Genomic DNA, 12,596 nt, shown 5'->3' with positions numbered 1-12,596 from the left:
ACCTTGGTCCAGTATACCTGAAGGAGCGTCTCCACCCCCATCGTTCTGCCTGGATGCTGAGGTCCAGCGCTGAGGGCCTTCTGGCGGTTCCCTCATTGTGAGAAGCAAAGCTACAGGGAACCAGGCAGAGGGCCTTCTCAGTAGTGGCGCCCGCCCTGTGGAACGCCCTCCCATCAGATGTCAAATAGATAAACAACTTCCTGACATTCAGAAAACATCTGAAGGCAGCCCTGTTCAGGGAAGTTTTTAATGTGTGACATTTTAGTGTATTTTTGGTCTTTGTTGGGAGCTGCCCAGAGTGGCTGGGGAGGCCCAGCCAGATGGGCGGGGTACAAAGACTAAATTATTATTATTATTATTATTATTATTATTATTATTATATGATGATGATGATGAAAAATGAAGCAAGCCATTGTGTCAGCGATGAAAGCATTGCTTTGACTGGGCTTGGGTCATTTGACATGAGTTCTGATTCAATCCCACAAGCCTCTGCACCTCTGCCCATTTTCTCTCTGCCTGACAGTCACCTATAGAGCATTCTACACAGACCATTTGTTCACCAGGCATCCTGGGCCATAAAGATAGATGGTAGCTTTGATGTAGCTTTTGTTAATCCTTAGGCCAGGAGGAAAGTTCTGGAAGTGGTAAATGCCTATCTTTCTCTTTCCTGTTTACTGCCTGTTTATGACCTCCGCGGTTTGCTAAATGCATTCCTCCTTGATTCCTGTTTTATTTACCCTAAAACATGTATGCATGCACATGTAATTCTTTGCAGTTAAGAGGCTTCCTCTGATCTGGTTTTGTCCCCACGTGGGGTTTTTTGAAATGCTCAAAGGAAATCTGATTGGTTCTTACGAACGCTGCGTAAAAAGTTCTTTTGTGAATAAAACGACCTGGGCCAGGGGGTAGACAAGATTATTATTAGTATTTGCACTGCCTCCCAGAGTCTTGCTGGCCAAGCCTCGCGTCCATTTTATTAATCAGGGTCCAGTCCTTTTGTGATGGCCTGGGAATCGGATTCAGAGGCTGAACCTGAGGAATCCCAGCCTGCACAGGAGTCCCCGCCTCCAGGACCAGCTGAGCTGGGGCTGGGGCTTGAACCTGAAGGGCCCTCACCTGTGCCAGATCCTCAGGAGCAGACACCAGCTGAATCTGCTCTGGCTCCGGAGGTGATGGAGGACCCATTGCCTGCAGGTGCTCCACTCTCAGCCCCGTCAGGGGAAGGTGAGGTTGCCTCTGGGTCCGGTAACCCTCCAGTCTCTCCTGAGCTACAGAGGCTCAGGGCAGAGAGGCGGAGGGAACTAAGTTCTCGCAGGAGGAGTGCTCGCCTCCAGGCCAGGAGAGGCGGGTCACCTGTGGACCGGGGCCGCCCTATGCCTCAGAGGAGATAAAAGCCAGCCCAATCCCAGGTTGTGGGAGCAACATTGTTGGTAACCTGTTCCTGCTGGCACCCTGTTCCTGCTCTTCTGCCAGAGTTCCTGACCTCCCCCGACTCCTTGCCTTGGACCCCGCTTCAGCCTTGACGGACAGCCCCCATACCACACCCTTGACCTCGGACTGGACTTGGACCACGCCGCACGGTAACCCCCCAGGACCAGCACAACTTTCCTTTGCCTTCAGAACGCAACACTTGTTTGGAGGTTCTAGCAGGGGAGCGCAGCTATCGTATACCCTTGACCGAAGAACGGTACACTCCTTCTATCTGGGATGGTCGTCCTCTTCCACCGAGCGCGCAGCTTTGGGAGGGACGCACATGGAGCGGTGAGGGAGGAAGGGGACACCCGCCTAGCCAGCCAGATCAGCCGAATCAACCCTGGCGATCAATGGGGTGACAGATGTCGCAGCCAGATCGCCCTCACATCCATTGTTCGATGTTTTTTTTAAATTGTTTTTGTTCTGTTAGTTTAGTGTGTTGTGTAGTGTTTTTGTATCGTGTTGTGTTGTTCTTTTTTCTGCTTATTTTTGTGTGTGTTTGAAAAGTAATAAATATTATTTAAAAAAAAAAAAAACAGAACGCAACACTTCCCAGCCTTGTTTTTGCCTGGGATCCAGTCGCATCCCAGCAACTGGGCCATTATAGCAGCCTGGGAGTTCTCGTGCAACGAACCCGCCACCCCACAAAAGACAGGGTGTTCTGCAAAAGGGAAAGCGATCGGAAAATGGACTGGCTTGCGCGGGGTAAGAACCCGAACCGGCTCGGCCCTCCCTCCCACTTACCCATCTCCAGGTACTCCTCAAAGAGGCCTTCGCACTCAATAAGCTCATAATCCTCTTCCCAGCGCTTGGGCTCCTGGCAGATCTGAGCCCCTCGCACCCGGGCCAGCTTCCTCTTCTGGCGCCAGGATTTCAGCTTCCTGCAGGGGAAGAAATGGACAAGAGAGGCATCGGAGCAGGAGAGAGGGGCACCTGTTGAAAGGGACCCCCCACAGAAAACATTAGGTTTTGTGGGGTGCTCTGTTTCCATGGCCGGAATTGCAGACAGTGTTAGTGAGCAGCCCCCCCCCCCCCCCGGACCTCTCAGGTCTTCCTTTTCCTCCCTGCAGCTGGCAACTCACGGAATCAGAAACTCCTGGATGTTGCTGACAATCTGCTTCCCCACCATGATGATGAAGAGCTGCTGGGCCAGCTCAATCAGGCACCCGCCAGGACCGCACTGCAGGGAGAAGGGGAGGAGGAGAGGACGTCAGCAGAGCTCTAGGGAGCGAGTCTGAAACCCAAGGAAACAGCTCCCAGAAGGACCATTTCCCCCTGAAAAGAAGAAATCCCAATTCTGCCTTTAGCCAAACAGGCGTGGCAGGACCCTGAGTGCTTTGAAAAATCTTTAATGCTTTGTTTGTCACTCTTGGGCTGGAGTGTTGTTTGGGACCTTTTGTTGTGGGGGTTGCTGATGCTGGTTTTTTGTATCTCTATTTTTTGTGATTTATGTGGAAATAGTTCAGCTTGTTTTTGTGTTTTTAATGCTCTGTTTATTGTTTATGACTACTTTTGTCACGTTGTAGTTATGTATTTTTTTCATGCTGCAAGCTGCCTTGAGCATGGTTTGAACTAAGGAAAGGGGGCATGCAAAAAAAAAATTATGTATGTACAGTGGTACCTCGGGTTGCATACGCTTCAGGTTACAGACTCTGCTAACCCAAAAATAGTACCTCGGGTTAAGAACTTTGCTTCAGGATGAGAACAGAAATTGTGCAGTGGTGGCGCGGTGGCAGCAGGAGGACCCATTAGCTAAAGTGGTGCTTCAGGTTAAGAACAGTTTCAGGTTAAGAATGGACCTCCGGAACAAATTAAGTACTTAACCCGAGGTACCACTGTATGTTGTTGGGATACTGCCAGGGAGACAAAGTCCATCATGGCTCCCAAGCCGCCTCCGGACGTCCATCGATCTCCCGTAGATACAGTATCAGCAATGAGCGACACGAGCTCCAGAAATAGCTTGCCACATTCCAGAACTGATGCACGCTCTATCAGCAGAAATCACATAGCGAAAGATGCACTCAGGAGAGCATTATTTACAAGTTTATTCAGCGTTGGTCAGAACAAAGAAAACATGACTGCCTGCTTCAGTGTCTCAGGCACAGAGAGGGAAACGAAAGCAATAGACAAAACATAAACTTCCTGTGAACAGGAAATACGCAGACTCTGTGACTCACAAAGCCTGCTCCCTTTTAAGGTGGAACGGAAATATCCTAACATATGTATGTATGTATGCCAATACCTAAAACAGAAACCAGAACCAAAATAATCTAAAACAAACATAAACAAGTGAGCTCTTAAATCACAACCCTCCAATTAAAGTTGAACCTTGCAGATTAAAAAAAAGAAAAAAGAAAAAAGAAAAAAACACAGTTTGATCTGGGGTGACGGCAGGAGAAACCCAAACATGTATGCGTGCATGCACACACACACACACACACACACACACACACACACACCTGCAGCAAACTCTTTGGAGAAGGACCTGCCTGGCTCCAGCATCTGGATGAAGAGCCTGCCAGGTGGGCAGTGCCCAGACCGAGGCAAGAGAGAAGACCTGCCCCCTGCCCTGGTACTTACGTCTTCGTTCCTCATGCCCAGGAGTTTTCCGTATTGGCCGGGGTACCCCACAAACCTGCTGGGACAAAGGGAAGGGTCTGCCTGGAGTTTGGAAGCCTCACCCCCACAATGGGGGAACGTTCAAAATGGCAGCTCTCAGCTCTGCACTGGGAGAGCCCAGGGGAGGCTGAGAGCCCCATGGGGAGAAGGCAAAGCCATAGAGGAAGTGGGGAGTTGGGGGGTGCCCAGCCCAAGTGGTGGAGCCCCACGACATGCCTCCTTGTAGCCACAGCCATGGCGAAGCAGGGCTCGCGCTCCGTGGCTGGGAAGTCACTCCCTCCCTGCTGACTGGGGTTGTTTCCCTGCCCCTGTGAAAGGGGTCTAGAGACTAGCAGCCTCACCTGCCCTTGAAGAAGGCCACATAGAACGGGGAGGAGTAGAAGTTGACAAACTGGAAAATGAAGACCTTGAAGGTGAAGGCGTCTTCATGCTGCGTCTGAGTCCGGTGCATTTCTGCAAAAGGGGACAGCCCAGTATAGGGTGGCCGGGAGGCATGTTGGCCAGAGAGGAAGGAGGAGGAGCAGGAGAAGGGGAGATGGGGGGAGCCAGCCCCATGGCGGAGGAGCTGCTCGTGCTCCAGAAATCCCCAAGGGGCATTTTGCAGGCCACCGCCCCATCATGCACAAAGGGAGCGTCATGAACTGAGCTCAGCCAGTTGGCAGTGGCAATGCAGGGACAGAATAGGGACAGAGTCTGGGCTTGCTGGGAAATCGGGGTGGGTGGGGGGGTTGGCATCTCAGACTCACCCCACCTGGTGAGCTTCTCAGCCAGAGAGGTGTAGACCTGACTCATGAGGAGGATGAGCACCAGGTTCACCATGCAGCTGCTGATGTTAGCAATGTTCCCCGCCTGCAGGGAAAAGACAGAACGTCGCCACCCCAGTCGTCTCCAAAGACCAGCGAATTCCCTCCCTCCTTAAAACACACAGAGAGGAAGGGGAACCCAATAGCCTAGACCACAGAGAGCCCCTGGGCTCAAACTTAACACACAAGGAAAATCCTCTCTGTAGTGCTAAATTGGAGCAAAGGTCAATCCGCAGAAAACCCAACTTGCTGTTTGTTCCAACTGAGCACGAAAGAGCAGCAGGGCAAGGGAAATGTGGAGGAGCCCTTACTGCATCTCTGAATGCCCAGTGTGCCTGGCAGAGGACGGGAGGAGCAGGTCTCTGCCACTAAGGGGCTTACAATCTAAAATCCAACCCTAACTGCAGGAGAATTCTGCCTGGACTTTTTATATGTATATCCAGAGAATGCAAAACAGAAAGAGGGAGAGAAAGAGAGAGGCAGAAAGAGAGATAGACTTTGATTGCATACACATGGTGCATTTTTAGCACATGTAGAGAGGAGCATACACACCCAAATTCCGGGAACTGTAGTTTTAAGGATGCTGCGGATTGTGGTTGTGTTTTTTTTTTATATTTGGTTGTTCAAATTAAAATTTTACAGAGATATATCAAACATAAATCATAAAAACAAGATTCCAAGGAATCTCCTAGATTTCCCTCCTCCCCTTTGTGGGTCCTGTTATTAATAATTTCCTCCTGCATCTTTTATGATGATCCAAATCTTTTATATCTCCATTGCGTCCAGAATTCACCCTTAAACTACAAGTGATACTCCAATCCTACTAACGATTTTAATGCTGTTGGAAATTGTAGCTATATGAGGGGTCAGCTACAGTTCCCAGAATTCAGCAGTGCAGGGGGAAACGCACCGTACGCTTTGCACAAAACCATTTCCCTACAAGATCCATCGCCGAACAAGGATGGATTCAGTGGGGTTCAATGTCTCAAGGGGGTGGGTGGACCAGGCCTCACGGCCCCTCTGCTCTCACCTGGGTCATCAAGATCGTGTTCCCTGTGTGGTACATCATGGTGCTGACAATTCCTCGGTACATGATCACCGACACGAGGAAGATCATCACCACACAGAGCTGACGGGAGAAGCAAAGCGTTCAGGATCAGCGCTGAGACCGGAAGCCTCTCAGCTCAGCCCAGCCCCGCAGCCCAGGCCTCTGCCTGGCATGTGCTCAGGGCAGGGGACTCCCCTCACCATGATGATGATGGCCATGGATCCCGTCAGGATGCGGGAGAGGCGGTCACGTTCAGGGAAGTACGGCTCCTTCACCCCCGTGACGGGATTCTGCTCCATGTGGGGGGCCATGGCGGCAAACTCTGGCCGAGGACGCTCCTGGGGGAAGGAGAGACAGAGAGAAGTTGAGATGGAGAGACAAAGGCTGGAAGGTGTTGGGCTCTCCCTTCCTTGGAGGATTTTAAAGCAGGGCTTGGGCAGCCATCTGCCAGGGATTCTTTAGCTGCTATTCCTGCATCGTACGGGGTTGGGATAGATGATCCTTGGGAGTCCCTTCCACCTCTACAAAATTCTATGCAACGGCATCTGGGGACAAAGTGGGGTTGGGGAACACAGAGCTCTCGGATTCCTAAACAAAGGTGAAAACCGTTGGATGCAAATGGCCTTTAACACTGTGCGGAGATGTTTAGGATTATATTACAAGCCTTGTGCTTCACAGAATCGCAGAGCTGGAATGGACCACGAGGTCATTAAAATGACCGTTTTGTGATGTGTTTAGGGTGTTCTGTTGCTGTCCACTACCTTGGTACATTTATATTTTTGTTCCTTTTCTTCTTGTATATTTTTTTATTAAGTTTTTTCTATTTTACATTTTAGAATATTCATTTAAACAATGTTAAAATATCAGTGACTTCCTTTCCTCTCTTCCCATGGTTCAGTTTGCATGCCATAGATCCCAGCGTAGTTTATATAAACTAAACCATTCAGTATAATAATAATAGTTTATTATTTATACCCCGCCCATCTGGCTGAGTTTCTCCAGCCACTCTGGGCGGCTTCCAACAAAGTACTAAAATACAGTGGTCTGTTAAACATTAAAAACTTCCCTAAAGAGGGCTGCCTTCAGATGTCTTCTAAAAGTCTGATTGTTGTTTATTTCTTTGACATCTGATGGGAGGGCGTTCCACAGGGCGGGTGCCACTACCGAGAAGGCCCTCTGCCCGGTTCCCTGTAACTTGGCTTCTCACAGCGAGGGAACCGCCAGAAGGCCCTCGGCGCTGGACCTTAGTATCCGGGCAGAACGATGGGGGTGGAGACGCTCCTTCAGGTATACTGGACAAAGGCCATTTAGGGCTTTAAAGTGGCTAGTGCAGCAAAACTGCTTCTGCTTTTTGCTTTTGCTGCCGGAGGGAACACTGCCTAAGTTCACCGCCCCCCTCCCCAACTAAAAGGTGGGTTGAGGGAGGCCTGGCAGGCCCCAATCTGCCTCCCACTTGCCTCGTCCTCCTGGAAGTCCATGCAGTCCCAGTGGTGGGCCAACGTGGCGTTTTTCCGCTTCCAGTACTCCAGGAAGGTCACGGCCCAGAAGGACATGAAGATGCTGAAGAAGACGGTCCCTGGGTGGTCAAAGAGGTAGCCCACCTGTGGTCAGAACAGGAGAGGGGGGAGAAGACGTCCAGGAACAGCTGCCATACAGACACTCCAATGGATTCAGATCCGCCCAGTGGTAGCTACACCGTGCCCATGCCCGTTTTGGGGGAAAGGTTTTGTGCTCCATGTATTAAAAGTAAAGGTAAAGGGACCCCTGACCATTAGGTCCAGTTGTGGCCGATTCTGGGATTGCGGCGCTCATCTCGCTTTACTGGCCAAGGGAGCTGGCTTACAGCTTCCGGGTCATGTGGCCAGCATGACTAAGCCGCTTATGGAGAACCAGAGCAGCGCACAGAAACACTGTTTACCTTCCCGCCGGAGTGGTACCTATTTATCTACTTGCACTTGACGTGCTTTCGGACTGCTAGGCTGATAGAAGCAGGGACCAAGCAACGGGAGCTCACCCTGTCGCGGGGATTCGAACCGCCGACCTTCAGATCGGCAAGTCCTAGGCTCTGTGGTTTAACCCACAACGCCACCCGCGTCACTTGCTCCATGTATTAGGCACCTCTTAAAGAGATCCTAACCAAATTGGCTTGAGAGGAAGGAGCAGGTTTGGGCCGATATTTGGATACAGCCGTGCGCCATTTCGAATCAAGATTGTACATCGTGGCAGCCTTTGGCTACGTGCAAAAAAACTGACTGATTGAATGAAGGTTGTGGGCTGCGCCTTTGAAAACTGCACTGATTTGGAGGGTTCTTATCATTCCTGAGCCACGCTGGGTGCAAGGCTGCCGGGACTGAATAGATGAATGACGAACGAACGTTTTTCAAAACAAAGCAAAACAAATATCCTTTATAGATCACTATGGTTCCCATTCTGCAGATGGGGGAACTGAGGTCACCAAAGGCTGGCTTGCCTGAACTGATGAGACAGGTAGAGAACCTGTTAAAAAATTTAAAATACCCTTTCCCAAAACAACAACAACCCTGAAGCCTTTCTTTTAGGAATTTTAGGTGCCGAAATCCCAATGCAGCAGAAAAGACTATTTATGTATGCGACCACGACTGCTCAGATGTTATTGGCTCAGAGATGGAAAGAAGACAAAGTCCCGACCAGAATGGCAGATCAAGTTGATAGACTATGCCGAAATGGCAAAAATGATGGGAAGAATCAGAAATCAGGAAGACCAAAATTTTAATAAAGAATGGGGGAGAATTATAATTAATTGTAAATTGCTAAAAACGTTAGTGGAATTGGAACAACACTTGTAGTTTAATGGTGAATTTTGAACATAACGGAGATGTAAAAGATTTGGATTATCATAAACGATGCAGGAGGAAATGACTAACAATAGGACCCACAAAGGGGAGGAGGGAAGTCCCGAAGATTCTTTGGAATCTTGTTTTTATGTTGTATGTTGGATATGTGATTGTAAAACTGTAATTTGAAAAACCAGTTTTATTTTATTTTTTTAATTTTTTAATTTTTAATCTTTTAAAGAGACACTTTGGGATCTCCACTTTGGGAGCAGGCAATCCGTTGCATTCCCACACCCCACAGAGAGAGCTCCTTGGCTCACTGTGACGTCACCACATGCCCTACCTCCCATTCTTCCCCCCTCCAAGAACAATCCCCTGAAGGCCCAGCAGCCAGGAAGTCCCCTCACCTTTGCCATGGGGCAGATCTCAGAGAGGTTCCAGTTGCCGCAGGTGTCACACAGGGGGCACATGAGGAACTGGCCCCCACTGCTGCAGATCTCTTGCCTGGGGAAGAGCAGAGGGTGAGGGTCAGTGGAGGATGTCACTCAGGGTTGAGGGGGCGGGCGGGGGCTCACCCAAGGTGTGTTGCATGATGCTCAACTGTAGCGTTCCCAAAGCAAGGAAGGATTGGACTCTGATTAATAAAATACACACGAGGCTTGACCAGCAAGACTCTGGGAGGCAGTGCAAATACTAATAATAATCCTGTCCACCCCTTGGCCCAGGTCGTTTTATTCACAAAATAACTTTTTACACAGTGTTCATAAGAACCAATCAGATTTCCTCTGAGCATTTCAAAAATCCCCACGTGGGGACAAAGTTAAAACTACAAAGAGCTAATTTGAGCATGCATACGTAGTTCAGAGTAAATAAAATAGGACTAAAAGGAGGAATGCATTCAGCAAACCCCGGAGGTCGTAAACAGGAGAGGAAGGACGAAAGTATTTGCCATCTCCTTGTGCACTCTCTTCCTAGCCCTTAAGATCTATCTAATGATTAACAAATCTACAGTACATCAAAGTTACCTACTATCTTTATGACCCAGGATGCCTGATGAAGCAACTGGCCTGTGTTTAGAATGCTTATACGTGCCTGTCAGGCAGAGAAATGGAACAAGGATGCAGAGGTGTGGATTGATCAGAAATCATATCATAATGGCTCAAACCTAGTCAACGCAATGCTTTCATTGCTGACACAAATGGCTTCCTCCGTATTTTTTATAATTCCTCATAGCAATCCCACCTGATCACTACACTCAATGCCAGCTGGGTCCCCTTCAGCTTAAATCTGACTCAGGAAGTGGTGTTTTTCTTAAAATAACTGGAAATAACTTCTTTGTGCATGAAGCAATCGAAAGAGAGCACCTCTAGGCATCTGGAGATGCCCTTTCCTTTGCCCAGAGTTGGCACAATCACCTCTCTGAGGCTAGAGAGGACCAGGATCCTGGGCAAGAGGGCAGGAATGAGAAAAGGCAGACAAGGAAGAATCCACTCCCTGATCTAACCCAACCCAGTATCCTGCTTCCGACAGGGGGGCAGCCAGAAACCCAGAAGCAGGGCGCCAAGTCCTCTCCACTGCTGCATAACTCCAGCACCGGGCATTTGCAGCTGAAACGGCAGGATCAGGGCGAGGCAGCCCATCGTGCTCTGCGTGACGGAGCGTGATGGACAGAGGATAAAGGAACCTGCGTTTATTCCTCTTGATATAATTATTTTGAAAAAAAGAGAGCTCTGCATTGTGTTTTCTTCGGTGACCAACTAGGTGCACCGAGGAGGTTATTTCTCTCTTACTCCTTGTTCCTCAGCCTTCAGAAATCTCAGGACTCGGACACTCCTTTCAGCTGTTTTTCCAAGGTGGTCTGTTTCCAACAGCCAGGTGCTTCTGGGCATAGCTGTCAAGTGTCCCTTATTTGGAGGGACAGTCCATTATCCCAGTGCCATGTCCCGCTGCTGTCCCTTATTGATGGATGTCCCTTTAATTCCCCAGGTTTCAAAGGATGCAGCTCCTCTCCCTCCCTCCCTGCCGGCCAGGGAGGAGGGAGGCTCCAACTGTGTTGCTTGGCTGCCCGGCCCGCCCCCCTACGGCCTCCTCTCACCAGCCATGGCCCCCGAGAGCCCCTCCCCACCGAGACTGGCGGGAGCCTCGGGCCCTTCTGCCGCCATCCTCCTCGCGGCCGCCGAACTGAGCATCTCTGCCTGGGGCCTCCCCTCTGCCTGTCACCGCCGCTCCTGCTCCTGCTAGGCCGTACTGCGGTTGTGCGGCCGAAGGACCCGGATGAGATGGGCAGCCTGGCACAGCCTATGAATTGCTGAGGAGCCTTGAGAGGAGAGCGAGGGCAACCATAGAGAAAGCAGTTCAGAGAGAGGAGGAGGAGGCGCGGGCAGGTGTTCCAAGGGCTACAAGGGAAGGATCGCAAGCGCTTCTCCCATAGATTTGTAGTGGTAGACTAGCATAGATGGTCTGATCTGAGGGTTTGCTTCGGGCGCTATTTCCCCCCCTCCTCCCGCCCCACCTGATGGAATTGAGAGCTGCAGATGGAGCACGAGAGAAAAGATACAGAACTGCAGCAGCATCTTCGTAGCTTGGACTTCGTTTTGCGCGAAAAGTGCTTGCTGCTTGTAGTTATTTAATTGCAGTGTTTCATCGGCTGGTGTCTTGAGCAGCAACCTCTGGAAACGAAGGGCTAAAAACCGGCGCTGCTCTCCAAAATTACCTGGTCCCTTTTAACTGGTTGACTAAAATCCCTTATTTTGGCTGCTGGTCCCTTATTTTCAAATCTGTAAGTTGACAGCTATGCTTCTGGGACACCCACCCACCAAGGCAGCACTGAAGGCCCAATGTGTGGCCTGTCCCCTCCTGCCCATGCAGATGCAGCCTAGGAAATGCTTCACCAGTTGAACTTCTGCCTGATGCACAGCCATAAAAGAGATGGAGCTTCCCACCCCATGGGGCCCAAGATGCAGGATGAGGGTTTGGAAAGGGATGCTTGGGGGGCGGGGGTCATGCCCTGAGACATGCAGGCTCTCCCACAAGCTGACTGCCCTCCTCCTCCCCACAACCCCTGCCCCACTCACGCTGGTGTGTTTGTCCCCATGGTGAAGAGGCCGGCAAGGAAGACCAAAGTGCCGACAGCGGCCGCTGGGAGGAGCCAAGCCGTGTAGAAGCCTGCAGGGGAGACAGGTGAGGCGGAGACCGTGAGCAGAGGGCACCCAACATTGCCCTGCCGCCCCCCACCCTGAGCCCCTTCCAGGCCGGAGCTTATGGGCTGGGCTCTGCCTTCCTCAAGCCCAGATTTCCCCACCCCATCCCAGTCTCCCTGCTCAGGACCCAGATGCAGACCAGGGGCTGAACTCAGCACCGTGTGAGACCCAAAGCCGCTTCAAAAGTTATCTCTGAGCACGTAGAGAGTGCAAGGCTCAAACGGGAGCACACACAATAACAGAAGTGAAATAAGCCACCGCATTTTTCACTCTATAAGACGCACCCGACCATAAGACGCACCTAGTTTTAGAGGAGGAGAACAAGAAAAAAAATATTCTCTTCCTCTCTGCGCAACGCCTCTCCAGCAAAGCGGGAGGAGAAACGGAAGGGGCTCCATTTCTCCTCCCGCTTTGCTGAAGGGGCGCTGCGCAGCTTTCCCTCTCTGCGCAGTGCCTCTCCAGCGAAGCAGTCAGAACAGCAAGAGGGATCGCTGCGCAGCGAAATCAGCGGTCCCCCTTGCTGTTCTGGCTTCTGGGATAGCTGTGCCAAGCCTCTTCAGGGCAGTGGGAGTGTTCCTCCTGCTGCGCTCCGGAGGCTTTGTGTGGCTATCCCTGAAGCCAGGAGAGCGAGAGGGATCGG

The 12,596-nt window shown here is 50.7% G+C and overlaps 1 protein-coding gene across 2 annotated transcripts in view; it reads right to left on the bottom strand.

Moving 5' to 3' along the window:
• LOC308483428 (anoctamin-7-like) overlaps nucleotides 1-12,596 on the bottom strand; it is a 31,196-nt gene that overhangs the window by 8,905 nt on the left and 9,695 nt on the right. For both annotated transcript variants that reach the window (XM_081017335.1, XM_081017336.1), the window contains exons 9-18: nucleotides 11,831-11,921; nucleotides 9,164-9,260; nucleotides 7,401-7,544; nucleotides 6,144-6,281; nucleotides 5,926-6,024; nucleotides 4,839-4,941; nucleotides 4,434-4,545; nucleotides 4,054-4,108; nucleotides 2,556-2,653; nucleotides 2,218-2,354 (exon numbers count right to left, since the gene is read on the bottom strand). In XM_081017335.1, coding sequence (XP_080873461.1) covers nucleotides 2,218-2,354; nucleotides 2,556-2,653; nucleotides 4,054-4,108; nucleotides 4,434-4,545; nucleotides 4,839-4,941; nucleotides 5,926-6,024; nucleotides 6,144-6,281; nucleotides 7,401-7,544; nucleotides 9,164-9,260; nucleotides 11,831-11,921 — 1,074 coding nt within the window. The remainder of the gene's footprint in view (nucleotides 1-2,217; nucleotides 2,355-2,555; nucleotides 2,654-4,053; nucleotides 4,109-4,433; nucleotides 4,546-4,838; nucleotides 4,942-5,925; nucleotides 6,025-6,143; nucleotides 6,282-7,400; nucleotides 7,545-9,163; nucleotides 9,261-11,830; nucleotides 11,922-12,596) is intronic.

Source organism: Podarcis pityusensis (genome assembly GCF_964106645.2).
Source record: "Podarcis pityusensis genome assembly, chromosome: 8".
Lineage (NCBI taxonomy): Eukaryota > Metazoa > Chordata > Lepidosauria > Squamata > Lacertidae > Podarcis > Podarcis pityusensis.
Note: the sequence above shows the minus strand (reverse complement) of the source record. Positions and strands in the feature narration are given on the sequence as shown.